Genomic DNA, 20,794 nt, shown 5'->3' on the forward strand with positions numbered 1-20,794 from the left:
CGATTTCAAGAAAGTCACTTGTGCAGTGTGAAATACTCTAATGATCTGATGACTCGCCGACCACGCAAAATCGTACAGTGTGTTCGAGCCCTTAGAAAGCTAAGATCCATCCAAGCCTTGATATCATTTAGGCAGTCAAGGAGAGGTGTCAGGGAGCTATTGATTGCTTTCTTTAGGGGCATATAGATGTGTGAATCATCTGCATAGAAATGATAGGAGATACCATGTTTCTTAAAAATTAGTCCCAGGGGGAGAAGATATAAGGAAAAAAAGTATAGGTCCGAGGATTGAGCCCTGGGAGACTCCCGAGGACAGGGGGGTAGAGGATGAAAGAAAATCTCAAAATTTGACTGAGAAACATCTTTCCAATAGATATGAAGAAAACCAATTTAAAGCTGTGTCCCTGACACCAACACAATGCTCTAATCGAGAGATAATGTGTTTGTTATATGCTGTCTGTCTTAATGCTTGTAATGCACATTGACCTGCCTTGTTGCTGAAATGTGCAAATACATAATATATAAATATACAAATGAACAGACATTCAAATGATGAATGTGATGCTCCATGATGCCGAAAACACACGATGGATTTTCAATGCAAAATTCCTGCCCTTACATCAACATGCTGGAACAGAAGCCCAGACTCATTGCAGCTGTTGTTGTTGTTGTTGTCACCTCATCATGTAACGTTAAATAGGTACAACCCACACACCAAGCCATGGTGAAGACGTCTTTATTTGAAGAGAGCACACATTTGGTGGAAAGACTGTTGAGTAGTGATATGCGGGTCAGGTTTTTTTCATAACCCTCACGGCCCACAGCTCGCACGGAATGTAACCCGCCCGCCCGCGCCACAGAACAATATACAAATCAACGAAGCCGCCTGCCCCGCAACCCGCATTTAAAAAAATCGAACCTCCGTTCGAAGTGGAGCTGTGTGTGTGTGTGTGTGTGTGTGTGTGTGTGTGTGTGTGTGTGTGTGTGTGTGTGTGTGTGTGTTGCAGTTGATGCTCAGGGTAGGCTAGACTCAACAGCACCTCTCTGGTCACCCAGGGTTACTACATACAGGCTACATACAGACCCACAGACCCACATACCCACCCACATACCTACACACACGGCCACGTATAGGGAGCTTGTGTTCCACACAGCTCCAAAAAGTAGCTCATCTTTATATACGGCTCTTCTAAGTACCCAAAGTCGCTTTACAGAAAGGTTTACAGTAGCACAATATTGTCATGGTCTAAATAAACAAACGTGTTGTTCAAATTGGGGTTTAGCCTATTTGACAGCAAAAAGACATTCATTCAAAGACGTTCATTCTCTCTTTATGTCAATCATATTTATACAGCGCCTCACACTTCAAACAGACAGCAAAAGACGGACAATATTAAATCCTGGCCCCTGGTAGCAGGGTAGCAGTAAGTTGGGTTGTCCATCCCAGGGATTTCCCTGGGAAGGACATAGCACGTGGAAGGAACACGTTATTCCAACCAGTTCCTTTCCCCTCCATCAGGCCCCGGCTGGCCAGGGGGAGGCATTATTAAGATTACTGCATGTTTTTGTGAGGGTATCAACCCTAGGAGACACGTTGTGTCTGATGGTGTCAGCGAGCGCAAATGTTGGCAAAATGTGGTTCGCGGCCCCAACAGGAGCGGAATTGGGACGGTCCTCGCACCAAGGAGCGGAGGAGAAACTTCGCTGCCTCCAAGCCTCTCTGGCGCATTTTAAAACTCGCTTGTGCTCGTATTCAAAACGTTGTATTCTTATTCTTATAGGCCTACTCTTAAGAATAAAAGGCAAATAAGAGCAGATGATTATTCGTATTTATTTTTTGCACATGAGTGTGGTGATAACCCGCCTGCCCGCCGCCCGCCAATTGAGTCTGAAACCTTGACCCACCCACGCGGGTTGGCGGGCGCAGCGGGCATCTCTGGCATCCCAAAATGCTTCTAAATAATTCTAAGAAAAAAAGGAAAGATGGAAAGAAAAATAAATGGCAGATCTACATAATAACTCACAACAGCCATGTGTTAACTGGTCGAGGCTGGCCCTGGCTTGCCCACCACTGGAAGGTGTGGCGAGACGAGGCCATCGGAGGAACGGAAAGGACCTTCGCACACACTGTAACTCAGCTCCCAGTAGAACATGTGTTCAAAGTTAATGAAAGGACCTTCGCACACACTGTAACTCAGCTCCCAGTAGAACATGTGTTCAAAGTTAATGAAAGGACCTTCACACACACTGTAACTCAGCTCCCAGTAGAACATGTGTTCAACGTTAAACCACACACTGTAACTCAGCTCCCAGTAGAACATGTGTTCAACGTTAAACCACACACTGTAACTCAGCTCCCAGTAGAACATGTGTTCAACGTTAATGAAAGGACCTTCGCACACACTGTAACTCAGCTCCCAGTAGAACATGTGTTCAACGTTAATGAAAGGACCTTCGCACACACTGTAACTCAGCTCCCAGTAGAACATGTGTTCAACGTTAATGAAAGGACCTTCGCACACACTGTAAGTCAGCTCCCAGTAGAACATGTGTTCAATGTTAATGAAAGGACCTTCGCACACACTGTAACTCAGCTCCCAGTAGAACATGTGTTCAACGTTAATGAAAGGACCTTCGCACACACTGTAAGTCAGCTCCCAGTAGAACATGTGTTCAACGTTAAACCACACACTGTAACTCAGCTCCCAGTAGAACATGTGTTCAACGTTAATGAAAGGACCTTCGCACACACTGTAACTCAGCTCCCAGTAGAACATGTGTTCAACGTTAAACCACACACTGTAACTCAGCTCCCAGTAGAACATGTGTTCAACGTTAATGAAAGGACCTTCGCACACACTGTAAGTCAGCTCCCAGTAGAACATGTGTTCAACGTTAATGAAAGGACCTTCGCACACACTGTAAGTCAGCTCCCAGTAGAACATGTGTTCAACGTTAATGAAAGGACCTTCACACACACTGTAACTCAGCTCCCAGTAGAACATGTGTTCAACGTTAATGAAAGGACCTTCGCACACACTGTAACTCAGCTCCCAGTAGAACATGTGTTCAACGTTAAACCACACACTGTAACTCAGCTCCCAGTAGAACATGTGTTCAACGTTAAACCACAGATGAGAAATAAACAGCTTTATCGTTTACATATTTCACAGTGATATGTATTGAAAACATGGATCAATGTAATTATTTCTGTGGACTGAAAATCATTGTTGTATGTGATGGCCTTCTTGCCCTAGCCTGATTTCAGACTCTGTGCTGAGCCATACAATAGACCGAATTCACGTTACGCAACTTCCTGGTGCTGACGTCACGGTTGAAGGGTTTCCCCTACTCAAAGCCCATAGAGTTAACACAGACATTTCTGAATAGTGAAGTATAAAATACGGCTAGCATGATCAAGAACACAAGATAGTAAAAGGCACAAAGCGTTATAATTTACTTTACCGTTCGAAATAATTATGTGTTGGCTTTAACTCCAGCAATTTCTGTGTTATTTTACCCTTCAAAGCTGACGTCAACACCAGGAAGTTGGTGAGAAATTTGCTGAGTGCGCATGCGTGGGCGGGCTGTCAATAGGGTCTATTCTTGCCCTAGCATCTCTAACATTAATATACACTACCCAAATTGCCCATGAAAATGAAAAAGAAAAAAAAAATGTAGGCCTGGACTGCATGGGATCATCATGATCATCATAAAACAGATGTCGTGTTGGATGTTATTTAACGATTAGACACAACTCTCCCTGAGATACGTCAACTTTATTGGATGTAGGACATGACACAGACATGACGCTGTTGTTGTCGGGCAGAAACCTTGTATCTCCATATTTCAACTTGTTCATAAATTAATGCCCTGCAAGAGTGTCACACAAAAGTAGCGAAAATAGCAGGTGTACAAGCTCACGAGGCATTGCAACACAAGCTTGTAGATCTGCTATTTTCAAATACACACAGGTTCTTTGTTTCTATATTTGCTGAAAAGTAACCGTTTTGGATATACAAGGTTTCCACCCGACAATGATGCTACTTTAAAACAGAGGGAATCTTATTCCACGTAGGCAACAATATGACAATAATATACAAGAAAATACAATAAAGAGTGGCATACATCAACATAATAGCAAACAAACAACATAGAACATGTTCACATGGCAGGTTCCAGGGGGTCCCCAGCAATGTTTTTTTATATATAAAATCAATTTGAACAACAAGTTGTGGCTATTTTCACAATGTTTATCTGTGAAACAGAGTCAAACTACATGTTCTGTTAGGGGTGGGCTACAGTTCCAATATGATTATTTTGGGGGGGTCGCAGCCACATTTAGGAATGGTAACCCTTGGCCTAATACATCTACATTTGGGTGTTCCTGGCATGAAATTGTTTGAGAAACACTGTTTTAAGATATGTATATGATCCAAAGGTTAATACAAGTACCAGGAAATGTTTCAGCAGTGTATAAGGACGACTACAGATGAAGGAGATGTCGTAACTGCACGTTGTACAATGGTTGCATCGATTCTGTCTTGAAAACGTCAGCGACATTCTGTTTAGAAATATTGTAGACAAAAATGGTGTTAGTAATGATAGGCATTAAACACCTTTGCTGCAATAATACATTTATTACAGCAAAGCATGTTTTAAATAAGTTAAATAATGGTTAAAAAGAATACGCTTTTTTTTTTCTTCTTTCTTTCTTTTTTTTACTAAAGGACATGAAGATATTCCCAGCTAATATACTTTGATTCATCACTGGCATGCATTTTGATTTTGATTTACACAACAAAACAACTCTATTAACACTAGTGTAAAAGTACACTCGAGTTAAAATCCCAATGCTCAGATTTCTGCCCAGCCCTTATAGTGTCCCATGTGTCCCGCACCTCCGTCGTTTTAATAGATTTTTTTTTTGCAGAGCCATCGTTCTTTTACGTCTTGTGTTTGAGAGCAGAACTTCCGCATTCCTGGAGTGTGGAAGTCCCCGAAGGTTACCCTCCTTCTAGCCTGGGTTTAGTACAATTTTCGTGTTTCTGATCCGGTCGGGAGTGGAAATAACTTACGTCACATTGTAGCCATCAGGCGGGACTACAGGCGGCCGGAACCATCAAAAGCGGAACCACCAAAGCGGAACCACCTCCAAAATGTTTAAAATCGTATAATCGTTTAGTTTCTTTTGGTTTAATAATTTTTGGTATGTTCATCTTTAATTCTAACAAAAAAAAAAAAAAGGAAAAATAAATCAGTACTTGGTGACAGGATACTGTCACCAAGATACTACTATCCTGGTGACAGTATCAGGGTAAGTATTTTACATAGTATTTGTATTTCAAATACTTTTTTTGTATGTTGTACCCATCTCTGCGTAACTCGAGAATAAACTAATTGATTTGCATTATTTCTGAATATCTTTGGGAATAACGTTACGTCATGTTGTAGTTTGTTGTAGTCATCAGGTGGCCACAACCAACAACCCGGAACCACCGCTTCATCATCTTTTTTTTATTATTCTAAACCGGATCACAGTTTTATAATGAATACCAGGCTTTCCTCCGAGTTGGGCCCGATTTCTTTCCAACATGGCTGCTGGGCATAGATAGGGTGACCACCTTCAAACAGGGCATAGAGCCTATTGATCCAGTGATCCAGCTGTGTGACACTTCATAAGTCATCGCCGTCACAGAACATTTCTTTGGATACATTAAATACATAAAATAAAAAGAAGAAGAAAAAATAACTTTATCTGGAAAAAGAAACACGGCCTGCTCACGTATTAGGAGGGTATTATGATCGAGTCGCCAGAAAAAATAATGGGTGTTTTTAAAAATGAGTTAATGAATCTATCATGGTTAAAATGGAGTATGAAGTTATGGATGTGTATGCAAAGGTTTGAGAACCCCTGGTATCAAATAGCTAAATACTGAATGAAGAAAATTAAAATCTGTTCAGGGTGTGAACAGATTAGCCTGATTAGACGATAAAGTGACCAAAAGTCTTTTTGAAAGTGAAATATCCCTTTAAAATCAACCCCATCCGTTCCTCCCTCCTTGCATCTCCTCCTCCTTGCGTCTCCTATTCTCTTCCTCGCTCGGCGGCGTGAGAAAATGAGGGAAGTATGGAAGTCTGAGTATTGGGATCTGTCTCTCTAATGTTTAAATTCTACATACAAAAAAAGATAATTTCAGAGAAAATACAGGACCTTTTATGTAAATGTGAAATAAGAAACAGTGTAAAAACAATTGCGGTACTATGCACATAATTGTTCAGTTCTCTGCCGCAGAAGCCTGAAGGGGAACACACAGCGGACCCGGGCGGCTGCGCACAGTGCGCAGCGTCGCGTCGCAGTATTGAGGTGCGTAAAGTGCCGCGCGGTAACACCAACTGGATGCGGCGCGCTGCGCATCCATTTCCCCCGGTGGGGAGAACATTTTCACGCTGGAAAAATAGAACAGCGTTGTATCGGTGCGGCAGGCGAGGCGGCAGACCCGCGCCTGCGCGCGTCTGACGCCGCCGGTGTGGGTTAGTTCATTGAAAATAATGGGGCCGTATGTTTTGACGCGCCGCCTCCGCGCCGCCTCTGCGCCGCCTCCGCGTCCGGTGTGTGTTTCCCTCGAGAACGTTGCAGATCCTTGTCCTCTTTGCACCCTAGTATTCCTCGTCACAATAACTGGACCAAACCAATACTAATGTTCATAGTTTACTGCAAGTAATTGGTTCTCAAAGTAGGGTCCAGGGACACTCAGAGCTCCTTGAGGCGGCTCCAAATGGACCCTTAAAGATCTGTAAAACAGAGAGTGTACGAACTGAATCCAGATGGACCCTTACAGGTCTACACACACAGAGTTATGGGGGTCTTAGAAACGAAAACGATTGCGTTATGGTCCAAGGTTCACAGTCTTGGTCCTATATAATATACAGTACATGTAAAGTAAACAACATAATGTCGGTCCATAGATGTCATCCAATGTCTGTGCCAACGTGAGGTTATATGGCTGTGTTTTTCCCACTCGTCCCTGTTCTGTCCAGACAGAGGCTCTCGGACCATCACCACCGTGCTCGTTCCGTGTAGGACAAGATGATCTATTCTGTACATGAGTGTGTGCGCATGACACACGGTACAACATTATGGTCATAAAGGTACGGTATGTCTGTTCATAACGCACAGTAGCTCTTCGAATCTTGACGTTTTGACGGTCCGCTTTCAGGACAGCAACGTAAGCAAAATGACGAGAGAGAGAGAGACCATAAAAGATTTAAAGTAGAATTCCTGACTAGCCATTTTACCACGCTAATCTGATGCTATGATATCCCAGAATGATTTTCTTTTTTGCACGAGCGGTGGGATTTTACACTAAATCGCTTATTTGTATAATAAGTATATATTTTTTTGTTTACATCTCTCCTTCATAATGGCGGAGATGTCGCCACAGAGTTTTGACAGTGGAGCTGCTGTAAAAATGCAAATACCGCTAGATGCGGTGTGCTAGAAATGGACTTTTCCCCCTGCCTCTACTACGACATGGTTAATGTATGGAATAACTTCGGATACGGTAAGAAAAGCACTCGTCTTTGTGTGTGTGATTCAAGTGTGTGTGTGTGTGTGTGTGTGTGTGTGTGCGCGTGCGTGCGTGCGTGCGTGTGTGTCTGTGTGTGTGCAAACTGCATCCTACAGTTCAATAACAAAAATAAATAAATAAAACAATTAAATAAATACATAAATAAATAGTGTAACAGTTGAACGTCCTGTTCGTCACCCAGAAGGGGCATCCATCTCCCACAATGCATTGTGGATGCCAGCCCAGGGAGGTGGTCTAGAGAAGTGGTTCTCAAAGTGGGGTCTGGGGGTCTTGAGGAGGGTTCCAGGGTATACTAAATTGGTTATTATATCGTCCTAACATTGGGTCTAAACTTGGTATAACTTTTATCTTTTTATCCCTTCCCTGGCACAAGCTCTTTTCGGAGGGTGTGGTCCGCAGCCTGACATAGCCTACATACATTTGGGGGTCCTTGACATGAAAATGTCTGAGATCCATGTGGTTTAAAGTAAGGAGCTGGTGGGGCTGCCGGGTATGGGTAGGTAGGGTGTTACTCCACTGTCTGCGCCCTCTACAGATCTTGTCAATAGAAACAAATCCCATTGACCAGATTTTGCCTTCCGGTGAATTATTTTCTTTTCTGTCAAAAAAGTGTATTTTAGACGTGAGGTGTTCAGAGTGTTCCCACTAGGGAAAGTAGGCTTTCGACTCCCTAAAGCCAGACAGCCTTTCTTTCCTGCGGGCACAAGAGATCATCAGGACCATAGTGTTCAGGAGAACCCCTTCTAACGCTATGGACCAGAGCTGGTGGACTGTGACAGAGGAGATCCATGTGGTTCTAGAGCAGCGAGCTGGTAGGGCTGCCCGGCGGCGGTGGGGAGGAGCTGAGCCTCATGGGCAGCAGGTCGTAGTGGGCCGGGATGTGGCTGTTCCTGGGCAGGTCGTAGGGGTTCTGGGGGTAGCTGGGGACCACCAAGGAGTTCTGGAGCACGCTGATGGTCGGCTCTGGAGGGGACAGAGGTTTGATGTTGGTATGAAGTCATGTGACAATAAATCCCCTTGAACGTTGGGGGAAGGGAAATCAAAAGAGGGATCAAAACAGAGACGACAAGGTATCGCCATATAACATCCATCTCAATGTTATGTACGGGAGGTTTTAGAAGTGGTTTGATAAAGGTTTGTTTGATTGATTGATTGATTGATTGAATACTGCCCTCCTAATATGTGAGGGGGTGTGTTTTATCAATTGCTTTTTTCATTTATTTTGTATATATATTTCGTATATATATATATATATATATATATATATATATATATATATATAATTTAAATATATATATATATATATATATATATATATATATATATATATAATGAAAAAATAAAAGACACCCCCTTATTAGGAGGGACTCGTACTGAGTCACCAGAACCAAGGACGAGAGTTTGCAATGAATCTGTCATGGTGACAGGCCCCCTTTAAGTACAGTTACTTGAGTAAATGTACTTCTAGGCTCACCCATGTCGTAGACATTCTTGACGGGCGCGGTGCTGCAGGTGGTGGTGACCACGGGGGCGGGGCACTGGCAGTAGGCCAGGCCGTCGTGGCGGGCCGGGGACTTCATCTCCACGTAGCTGCTCTCTGGATGCTTATTGGCCGGCGGGCCAGCGGGGGGCGGGTCGTTGATGGTGGCGTACGGGTTCTCGCTGTTCAGGGAGCACGTGCTGGAGCGGGCGCTCTTCATGTAGTCTGTATGGAGGAACGCACGCACGCACGCATGCACACACACACACACGCGCGCACACGCACGAACACACACACACACGGAGAGAGGGTATATGTAGCAGGGGTCTTCAACGTTTTGTTTTACTTTTATTTAAAGTCAAGGACCCTGAGTTTGGTTACACCACGGACCCAACTCTCATAATAGAAATGTTTTCTTTTAGGCAATTTTTTAAGCTTTTGATGTTTTAATTCTGTGTTATATTTATGTATGTCTTAACCTGACACAAAATACTTTCTACAGTTAATTATGAGCACAATATTTTAAATATTTTTTGCACATTGATATTTTTGATACACCATGCATTTAAAAAGTATTTATGTCATATTGTTTATGTCCCAAAAACGTTTTTCAAAAGGTTTGAGGCTAAATTACCACTCCTGAATAGAGAGCCTCTCATTTTTGAATGGCTCTCAGAGCATTTTCAGCTGCAGTACCACCTTTGGCCTGAACTGGCCTTAAAATAGGAAAAGTGAATTTTCATGGTGTATCATATCACCTTTAACTTGCGACGCGGAGTCCGTGAGTGAAAAATGAAATATATTTTGTTCACTTTCATTCACAAGTGTGCATTACATTAATACATGTGTAGGCCTACCCAGAGTCAAAACACAGTCAAAATAAGTCTGATTGTATCTTCATCATACTGCATCTGTTCTGTAAACGATAAAATTTGCATTTCTATGTGTTCCCAGCATTTGTCACTGTGGAAAACACATGTCCAAGAGATAGCCCCATATAGAACCTCACCCGTCGCTGCATACTGTTGTGCTCCGAGATGAGGTCCTATAAAGGTATACCACGTCTAGGTAGAAAACACTTTTCCCAAAATTGTATCCAAAAAGTAAAGGTACCGGTAGTTCCACTCTCCCAGACTATAGTTTCCTATCCCTGGGTACATAAAACATGCACCATGCAGGGCATGAAACAACCGCTTAAATCATTTTTTTTTTTTTTATGTTTTCCCATTCAACCGGAACTCCCCCGGCAGCAGATGCCAGTACTGAGTCTTGCGTAGCCAGGGAGCATTTGCAAATCGCGTTAGGCAACATTCTGGCCACGTGAGACTACGCCGGGGCTTTTCCGGGGAAAACATTACAAAACTAACGATTTAAGCGGTTGTTTCATGCCCTGCATGGTGCATGTTTTATGTACCCTGGGATAGGAAACTATTGTCTGGGAGCGTGGAAATACCTTTACTTTTTGGATACAATTTCGGGAAAAGTGTTTTCTACCTAGACGTGGAGGCGTTCTACCCCAGCCCTGGTATACCTTTATAGGACCTCATCTCGGAGCACAACAGTATACCGGTACAGCGATGGGTGAGGTTCTATATGGGCTTAGTCCAAGAGACTGCCTTGTGTCTGTTTAGCTGAATAAATCAACTCAACCGAGAATCCTAGGTCTGTGGTGCTTTTCAACGCGACGCAAGATCACGTCTGTTACACAAAGCACAGAGTGAGCTTGTACAGCTGAAAATAACGTTTGAAAACACTTCTCTTATGGGGGTGTCTCTGGCACCACGTCATTTCAAATGGGTGTACGTGGCAAAATACAATATCAATATGCTGGTGCCTGACCTATGGCCAACTACATATAAATATGCTGGCCCTTGACCTGAAAAAGAGAACCTCCATCTCAGGTATTATGACTTTTACACAACTGGTTTTATATACCAGCATGTCGTCGTTGTCGGGTGGAAACCTCGTATCTCCAAGTTTCACGCTTGTATGTTCTTTCGCAGAGTAAAGCCCTGCTTCATTGTGCAAGGCCGTCGCACAAAAGTAGTGAAAACAGCAGATCTACAAGCACACAACGCCTCGCGGTGCGCGGCGTTGTGTGCTTGTAGATCGGCTGTTTTCACTAGTTTAAATCATTTTTAAAATGTAAAATGCAAAACGAACGGTTTTGGACATACAAGGTTTCCACCCGACAACGACGAAATGAATATGCTGGCCCTTGACCTGAAAAAGAGAACCTCTATCTCAGGTATTATGACTTTTACACAACAGGTTTTATACACCAGCATGTTCTGCTTCAAAGTACAGTACAGTACAGTACAGTACAGCACAGTACACACAGTGGCATCAAATGCCATGTCTCATAATCATCATGAGACATGAGACTTGTTGTTGATACATCTGGAAAACACAGGTAGCTGAGATCAGTTACAGGGAGAGCAGTTCCAAACACATGTTGAGCATCAGGAGAAGAATGGGAAATACACAGCAGAGACATTAAACATGAGGTGTACAGCATTCAACAACATGAGTGTGCAATGAGGGAGAGAAGACCAGGACTGTTATAGGGAGAGAGTTGGTGTCAGCAAGACCTCATTTATACTCAGTGCAATGAGGCCCAAGGAGCATAAATTAAGCTTAACCACTTAAACCCTGCATGCTCCACTGGCCCGACTTTGACCCAAAAGCATGGCTCACATCTCGTCGTCTCTGTCGGTCGGAAACCTTGTTATGTCCAAAACGGTTAATACTTCTCGGGATTCGAATTCAAAGACGGCTAAAGTAGCAGATCTACAAGCTCAAAGCGCGTCGCGTCGTGCCGCGTTTCGAGTTTGTATAATCTGCTATGTTCAATGTTTTTTTGTGCGACGCTGTAGTATGATCAAGTAGCCCGTTAATTTAGGAAAGAAACACGCAAAAATGAATATGGTTTATGTGCGACAGAAACAATCTACAAGCTCACACAGCTTAGATGTGAGTGCAGCTATATTTTGGCCCCAGCAGATGGACGCTAGGGTTCACGTGGTTAAGGTGTGGGGGGCCAAGGCAGGAGACAAGGACCCCCAGGAGAGAGAGGAGTGTGTGAGACCGTTGGAGAGGGAACACACACAGAGGAGTGACACTCTTGTCCTGCAGAAAGACAAACACACACACAGGTCAGCACATGGACATGTAGTAATCATTGCTGTAGACTGTATAGAGTGTTTGTTCAATAAGTGATTACATAGCTCTATATTGTGATAGTATCATTGCTATAGAGTGTTTGTTTAGTAACAGTGTTAAATACAGTAACTCTATATTGTGATTGATATTAATCATTGCTATAGAGTGTTTGTTCTGTAACAGTCTTAAATAGATTTACTCTCATCTGCGTAAGCATGCAGGTACGCTGCACTTGTGCTGATATATTATATAGTCACTGCTTCATCGGGCCAGCTATATGTCCAGTCATACCAATAAAACACAGTGTTTTATCGTGTACTTATCCATACGATACGTTCCTGTTATGACTCATATCTTCGGGTCATGTAACGTGACCGGTACTATATAATATATGCTATGTGTTTTTAATCAACTTCGGAACTTTGTTGTGTGATACTGCCTGATGCCAACTTGTTCGCTGCTCGCCTACACAGATAAGTAACTCAGCTGATTCATTGCTACAAAAGCATGACTACATTCACGGCGGTACCTCTGTAGCGCTGCTCCACGTGGTAGCTGTATCGTCTGTCCAGCCGGTACACTCCTACAGTGACATCACAAGACAGGGTTATTGTGTCAGAATGTGGTAGACATCTTATAAGGCAGGCTCATAGAACGTAAAATATATGGACAGCGTCACGCCATTGGTTTCTACAAACCGTAAATGTAGCCTCTTTTGCAATGATTTCAAATCTGCTGGGCCATTAACTCATTCTAAACCCCAAAAGAGAGAGCGTTTTTCTACTGTCAATTTGTCTACTGAAAAATCAAATATTCTGCGTCGCGCGGATCCACGCATGGGAGCATTCAAAAGACACCCACGGGTCTTGTCGAAATCGAAAAATATTCATTGTCAGACCGTGACGATCCATTTGAAAGATACAGGCTTCCGAGTGCAGCATGTGCCCAGCAGCCTCTCCCGATACACAATCATTATGAGGACTTTATTCTTTTCCTAAAACAATGGAAAGGCTGTTTTGGTTCCGGTTATGTCATGACGTAATCAAACGACGTACCCCGGAATCATTGGTGACCAATAGAGGGTATGCTCGTGACATCATCATCATATCTGGAAGTTATGCGGGAACACCTACTGAGTGGCAAAAAACTACTTTCTGACCTTGACAGCCCAAACATCCAAACATCTGATTGCAATGAAACACGTTAAACAATGTTAAACTCACTTTGTCACTCACTTTGACACTCGATTTGCCACTCGATATGCCATTCACTTTATGCATGCGCATACCCTCTATAGGCTAGCAAACAGCACCATCCAAAAAAAAACATAACTCGTCAAATTTGTCCCATAGCAGAGAATGAATTAATAAAACAGCAGGCTCAACGAGAACCCAGAAGTGGCTTAATTTCCAGCGAACAAAGCTAGCCCCTTTCAGAACGTGGTAGACACTTAATGAGGCAGGCTGCAGAGTGTTGTCAGGGAGGAGACCTCTGTGAAGTTGGCACCCCATATGATGAAAATAAATTAAAAATGGTGTCATTCTTTAGTGCTGGATTTGTGCTGAATTGTGCCGTACATTTTATAATTTGTGCTGCTATCATTATTGAGATATTCTACACAACACCACTGTTCTGCTGCTATCTTCTACAATGACATACTGCTGCTCTACACCGCCCTCTGTAGGGCAATCACTATACTGCTGCTAAATCTGCTACTTCATAACCATATAAATATTTATACATATAAATATATATAAAAACACAATTGATGATTTCAATGGCACAAATTAGAGCACATCCAGCACTAAAGAATGAGAAATTTTTTTCCCCGATTTGGAGCCAACAAATTGGAGAGCAAGTCTCAGCAAAACTATAACTTAGGATATTTCAAAAATTATACCAGCACAAATTATAAAATGTACGGCACAATTCAGCACAAATCCAGCACTAAAGAATGACACCATTTTTATATATGTTTTCAACATATGGGGTGCCAACTTCACGGAGGTAGGGAGGAGCACTCACCCAGCTCGTTGAGGTTACAGTACGTCCCCCAGTCCGGAGCACTGTTCCTGTACCTCCGTTTTGCCTTGAGCTGCAACATTATGAGCAGATGCACAATCTTATACCAAACAAGCAAGCATGATGGTGTAGCAGCATGCATTATAATGTGCCTTTCACGTTCCCTAGATCAAGGGTCTTCAACAGGGGGTTCGGGACCCCTCAGAGTTACTACAGGGGGTCCTCCAAATCTTTGTGTGATAGAAGCTTTTTTTTTTTACTCCTTTTTTATATTAACCACTTGAACCTTAGCTTCCATATTCGGAAAACTTTAGCCTAAAATAGCCGATCTACAAGCTGCGAGGCGTTGTGAGCTTGTAGATCGGCTATTTTCGGCAAATAGCTTTGGTGTAGAGGGGGGAAAGAGCAAACTAAATACAGTTTCAAGTGGTAAAACATCTGAAAACACAAATTGACATGATTCCAAAATACACTGATGATTGTGCTGTCAAAAGATGAAACTATATGGAACCATTTCGTGGAGGTCCCTGCTTCACCTCTCTCTCAACTAAGGGGTCCCTCCCGGGCCTGAAAACGTTGAAGACCCCTGCCCTAGATTATATAATCTAGACAGATTGAGCAGGGGTTTCTCAAAGTGTGTCGTGACGCACGGTGGGGCAGAATACTTATTATAATATTTGGAATTCATCAATATCACATCAGTTACAACCACTGACTTATAGACCCTCTATACCGACTACTTGGTGTGTTTTCGAGCGGTGGTAAACCGCTCCATAGAGTGGCTGTGCGTGTGTCTGTAGCCTTTTTCCTCAGGCAAAACGTGTGTGTGTAGCATCAGTGATCTCATCATCATGTGTCTGTAGCCTTTTTCCTCAGCGTTTTGCCATAGCAAAACGTGTGTGTTTAGCATAGCCTGTACATCCTAGACTCAAATCCTAGTCTGAAGACGTTATGCAAGCACGACCACCGCTCACTTCACATTGGGTGTGATTTTTTAATCTATGTTACACCAAAAATCTTTGTGAATAAACCAGACTTGGATGGGAAACTGTTGCACGTGGTTGTGAAACCCACCTTGGCGGGGGTGGTCCTCTTGTGGGTGGTGGCGTAGGGCGCTGCGTACGAGCAGCCCATCGCTGGCCCCAGGGTGTGGTAGGCGGGGTTAGTGAAGCCACGCCCCCCTGAGGAGATGTGAGTGGGAGACGAGTCGGCGCACGACAACCCTGCTGTTACCACGGGAGACATCACTGCTACAAACACGCACGCACGCACACACACACACACACACACATCCCGGGGACACACACGCAGATTGCAAAACCAAACTAGAGGTGGCGTGGCCAAACTCTGCCACCTGGAGGAGAAAATGGCAACATTGTAACAGTAACACTCGGGGTTCAAACCCCAGAACATCCGCTCGGGTTTGTTTCTGTTAGGCATGGACAGTACAGTATACAGCGAAGAAACCTGTTCTAGGCATGGACAGTACAGTATATAGCGAAGAAACCTGTTATAGACATGGACAGTACAGTATACAGCGAAGAAACCTGTTATAGGCATGGACAGTACAGTATATAGCGAAGAAACCTGCGGAACAATACAACAGAACAGGTTGACCTAGAAAGAAACCTGCGGAACAATACAACAGAACAGGTTGACCTAGAAAGAAACCTGCGGAACAATACAACAGAACAGGTTGACCTAGAAAGAAACCTGCGGAACAATACAACAGAACAGGTTGACCTAGAAAGAAACCTGCGGAACAATACAACAGAACAGGTTGACCTAGAAAGAAACCTGCGGAACAATACAACAGAACAGGTTGACCTAGAAAGAAACCTGCGGAACAATACAACAGAACAGGTTGACCTAGAAAGAAACCTGCGGAACAATACAACAGAACAGGTTGACCTAGAAAGAAACCTGCGGAACAATACAACAGAACAGGTTGACCTAGAAAGAAACCTGCGGAACAATACAACAGAACAGGTTGACCTAGAAAGAAACCTGCGGAACAATACAACAGAACAGGTTGACCTAGAAAGAAACCTGCGGAACAATACAACAGAACAGGTTGACCTAGAAAGAAACCTGCGGAACAATACAACAGAACAGGTTGACCTAGAAAGAAACCTGCGGAACAATACAACAGAACAGGTTGACCTAGAAAGAAACCTGCGGAACAATACAACAGAACAGGTTGACCTAGAAAGAAACCTGCGGAACAATACAACAGAACAGGTTGACCTAGAAAGAAACCTGCGGAACAATACAACAGAACAGGTTGACCTAGAAAGAAACCTGCGGAACAATACAACAGAACAGGTTGACCTAGAAAGAAACCTGCGGAACAATACAACAGAACAGGTTGACCTAGAAAGAAACCTGCGGAACAATACAACAGAACAGGTTGACCTAGAAAGAAACCTGCGGAACAATACAACAGAACAGGTTGACCTAGAAAGAAACCTGCGGAACAATACAACAGAACAGGTTGACCTAGAAAGAAACCTGCGGAACAATACAACAGAACAGGTTGACCTAGAAAGAAACCTGCGGAACAATACAACAGAACAGGTTGACCTAGAAAGAAACCTGCGGAACAATACAACAGAACAGGTTGACCTAGAAAGAAACCTGCGGAACAATACAACAGAACAGGTTGACCTAGAAAGAAACCTGCGGAACAATACAACAGAACAGGTTGACCTAGAAAGAAACCTGCGGAACAATACAACAGAACAGGTTGACCTAGAAAGAAACCTGCGGAACAATACAACAGAACAGGTTGACCTAGAAAGAAACCTGCGGAACAATACAACAGAACAGGTTGACCTAGAAAGGTGATTCCTGCTGAAACTGCGTGGGCTTGCTGAAAACACAAAGTATATTATGTACTAGGGCATTAACGAAAAAGCCGACAAGTCGACTCAGTTGACTTCATTACACAAGTCGACTCCCACCAGAGAAAGTCGAAGTTGAAAAAAATGTATACATACTTTCTATTGTGAAAATAGAAGATCTACATGCTCACAACGCCTCGCGATGCGAGGCGTTGTGAGCATATAGATCTGCTATTTTCACCCTCTATAGCCTACACTTAAACTTTATGTGGGTTTGTTTACAGAATTACAGTTGAGTGAGAAAACAATGTTTCACATTAAGTTAATCATCTGGGGACCCCCCACAATAATGGGGGGTCGTGTGTGATGTGATGACGTCATCAAACGATAAAGTCGACTTCAACTCAACTTTTTACTGAGTCGAGTCGACTTGCAAAAATCACAAGTTGTTAATGCCCTATTATGTACAGTAGAAAATGTACACATAGATTCAGCTCAAGCCCAAGCAGTAATATAAATGGTGAGACAGAATCCATTTCCCATGAGGAATCCACTAGGAAAGGAAACTTTTTTTTTTTTTTTTTTTATCTCAGAAAGTAAAACCTTTGTAAAGAGAAAAATACAAGCAATGATAACTGCGTAAAGCTGAACAAGTGGAAGTTTAGCACAAAGAGTGTGCGGATACCACAGAAAGTGAATAAAGTTCAATTCAAAAACAGCAGATCTACAAACGCTTGCAAGCTTGTATATCTGCTGTTTTTCAATAGTTAAAGCATACAACAATGGTTGAAGAGGTCTTCAGGCAGAGGGCTCTGAGCCAGTCTGCCACCTAGAGGAGAAAACCGGTCACTGCATCATAACCAAACCACATTCAAGTAAAGAAATAAAACAAGAACAAACACAACAGTACACAACAATTGCTGTTGTAAACGCGCCTCATCAGCCTTACCGGAGAGGGAGTAGTCGGTGGTGTTGATGTGCAGGGCGGGGGTGTAGCTGACGCTGGGCACGTGGTGGTGGTGCCTCTTCTCGGTGTGGCGGTAGCGGAACCACACCACCAGGCCCAGCAGCGCCATGATGAGCAGCAGCAGGAAGATGATGCCCAGCACGGCACCCGCAGACTGGCGCTCCGACGCCAGCGCCGGGCTGATCTTGGTGTAGGGGTTGAGCTCCTCCATCACCAGCGCCGCTGAGGAGAGTTAGTTAGTTAGTTAGTTTCATTTATTGTCCACAATGTGGAAATTTGTCTTTATTCTCATATACATTCAGAAAACATTAACTCATACACCGCCATTTGTAAATACCTTCGTACTCTCATATGCCTCTGTCTCCATAGACATCCATGTAATTCATAATGCACTGATAATGTCATGTCCATGCCTAGATCATGCACCACGTGTGTGTACATTGCTCACAGCTTTCAAACAAAAAAATCCGAATGGAAATCCGTTCAGGCATTCATGAACTAGCAGCCATTATGTTTTCCTAAAATGTAAACAAAGATGGCTGCCATGTTTGAAAGATGGGGTTGCTATGGGGGTTAAACATGCAATTTCGCGATTGCTATCATGCCTACTACATTTTTTAGGGTCCATTTTGATTCTTTTTTTTTTTTTTTTTTTTCACAATTTTCAAAATTCTCGGGGCTATCGGGCCTGGCGGGGAGAGACATTGAAATATTCTCGGGACTATCGGGCCTAGCAGGGAATGAGTTAAAAACAACAGATAAACAACAACAGCAACAAACACTTACACACAAAGCATCTTTAAGGCAACAAGAAGGACAACAGTGGCATATAATGTGAAAAAAAAAACAGGCAGATCAACGAGACATGACATCATTCAATGCCTTAATGGCATTTGGAATGAACGACGGTTTGCCTTAGCTGATCTATAGCGTCTACCAGAGGGAAGTAAATCGCTAAAAAACCCACTCCCTATGGAGTGGGTGAGAGGGATCATTTATTATCTTGACAGCTTTTTTCCTAAGCACTTCATTGTAGATACAACTTAATTGTTTTTGTTTTTCCCTATGTTTTTTGATGCCAGATTTACTATTCTCTGCAGCTTGCCTCTACATTGTATGTTAAGATAGAGATAGAAATGGGATCTGTCTTTAAATAGGGGAATATTTACCCTAGACTGATTTTGGAGTTTTTTTTGCCATTCAGTTGATTCATTTGATCAACTGAATATCGTTATTATATTGAACCTCAAACTCCATATTGAACTCCATATTGAACCTCAAACTCCATTTTAAATATGTTAGGCTCATTGAAAACACAAAGCCCTGGTGTCAGACACTGTGCACACATTCCCCCTGGATGCCAGGGCAGACCCATTTCTTTTTTAAATATATATATTGATGCTCCTACAGATTTTGTCCATGTGACCAAGACAGATCTGTCCGATATTTCCCATTCTAATCCTGATTGGCTAAGATTGGCTTCCAAAGTTTGCAGGATTGGTCAGTTTGGAACAAAATGCCCCAAATCCCCCACAGGATGCCCCACAAGTCTAAGGAAGAAATGCCACCCTTTTCATGTTGGCCTGTTATAGCGCCACCAGAAAGTCGAGTCACATTTTTGGAACAAAATGCCTCAAATCATGAACATCTGGAACAAATCACACCCTTTTCACATACTTCCACCGGGGGGCCACCTATCTGACCTGTGCTCCGAGGAGCACTTTTCCTAGTTTTATGTCTAAAGGTAGAAAATGAAAAATACATATATACATACAAACATAGATACTTACATTCACACATGAAAAAAAAGGAATAGAATAGAAAGTAAAAGAAGTACTGTAATTGGAGTGTCTCCCCATACATTGTGCTATCACACAGGGGCGTCAATTGGGTATGGCAGGGGTATGCAGCTGCCATACCCTGGGTCCAGGGGGGAAAATAAAAGTTACTTATAAATATAAATCCACAAATGTCTCTTTGTCTATCTGTGCTGGTCATTATGTTGTTAAATTACAGTAAAATAACTACACTTTAACAAGGTATTATAATTATATTCTCCCCATATTGACAAAATGGTATATTCAGGTCAGCTGCACAGGTGCAATGCATTATTGTTAATTGTGGCACGTTTACTAACATGCTAAGTTTAGCTGCACTTGAACAACCATTCCAGGCTGCCATATCCAGCCCAAGAAATCGTAGAAACCTGTGTAAAAAACTGACAAAAGTAGTTTTTTTCAGACATTGTGAAAATAGCCGATCTACATGCTCACAACGCCTCGCAGCGCGAGGCGTTGTGAGCATGTAGATCTGCTGTTTTCACAATAGAACCGTATTATACAAAATGTAATGCCTCTTTTCCATGAGGACTCCCATCTTTGCCATACCCTAGCTTTTGCTGAACTGACGCCTCTGCATCACATGAATACCAAATGTGTAAATGTTGAATCAAGCCGCGTGGTCTCACCCTGGTCACAGCGGATGCCTTTGAATCCCACGCTGCAGTAGCAGGTTCCTGTCACGTGATCACAGGTGGCGTTGTTGAGGCACTCACACAGATGCTGGCAGCCGTAGCCAAACGTCCCCGAGGGACACTCTGGAGGGGGAGACGAGAGAGTGGAGGGTTTAATGCACTAGTGGTTCCCAAACAGTGGGCTGGGAGACACAAATGTATCTTTCAGAGCTGAAAAGGTTTAGGGAAGCCATGGTTTAGTGTGATGGAAAGTTCC

General features: G+C 43.1%; 1 protein-coding gene across 1 annotated transcript in view; it reads right to left on the reverse strand.

Moving 5' to 3' along the window:
• Window positions 1-8,387: 8,387 nt before the first annotated feature.
• Window positions 8,388-20,794, reverse strand: part of LOC308288915 (multiple epidermal growth factor-like domains protein 10) — a gene marked incomplete at its 3' end in the record, with an annotated part of 138,144 nt that continues 125,737 nt past the window's right edge. The window contains exons 16-22 of the mRNA XM_080730389.1: window positions 20,533-20,661; window positions 18,048-18,287; window positions 15,330-15,436; window positions 14,259-14,328; window positions 12,763-12,816; window positions 9,066-9,296; window positions 8,388-8,554 (exon numbers count right to left, since the gene is read on the reverse strand). Coding sequence (XP_080586515.1) covers window positions 8,388-8,554; window positions 9,066-9,296; window positions 12,763-12,816; window positions 14,259-14,328; window positions 15,330-15,436; window positions 18,048-18,287; window positions 20,533-20,661 — 998 coding nt within the window. The remainder of the gene's footprint in view (window positions 8,555-9,065; window positions 9,297-12,762; window positions 12,817-14,258; window positions 14,329-15,329; window positions 15,437-18,047; window positions 18,288-20,532; window positions 20,662-20,794) is intronic.

The sequence above is a fragment of the Nannobrachium achirus genome, assembly GCF_963921795.1.
Source record: "Nannobrachium achirus genome assembly, chromosome: 7".
NCBI classification, from domain to species: Eukaryota; Metazoa; Chordata; class Actinopteri; order Myctophiformes; family Myctophidae; genus Nannobrachium; species Nannobrachium achirus.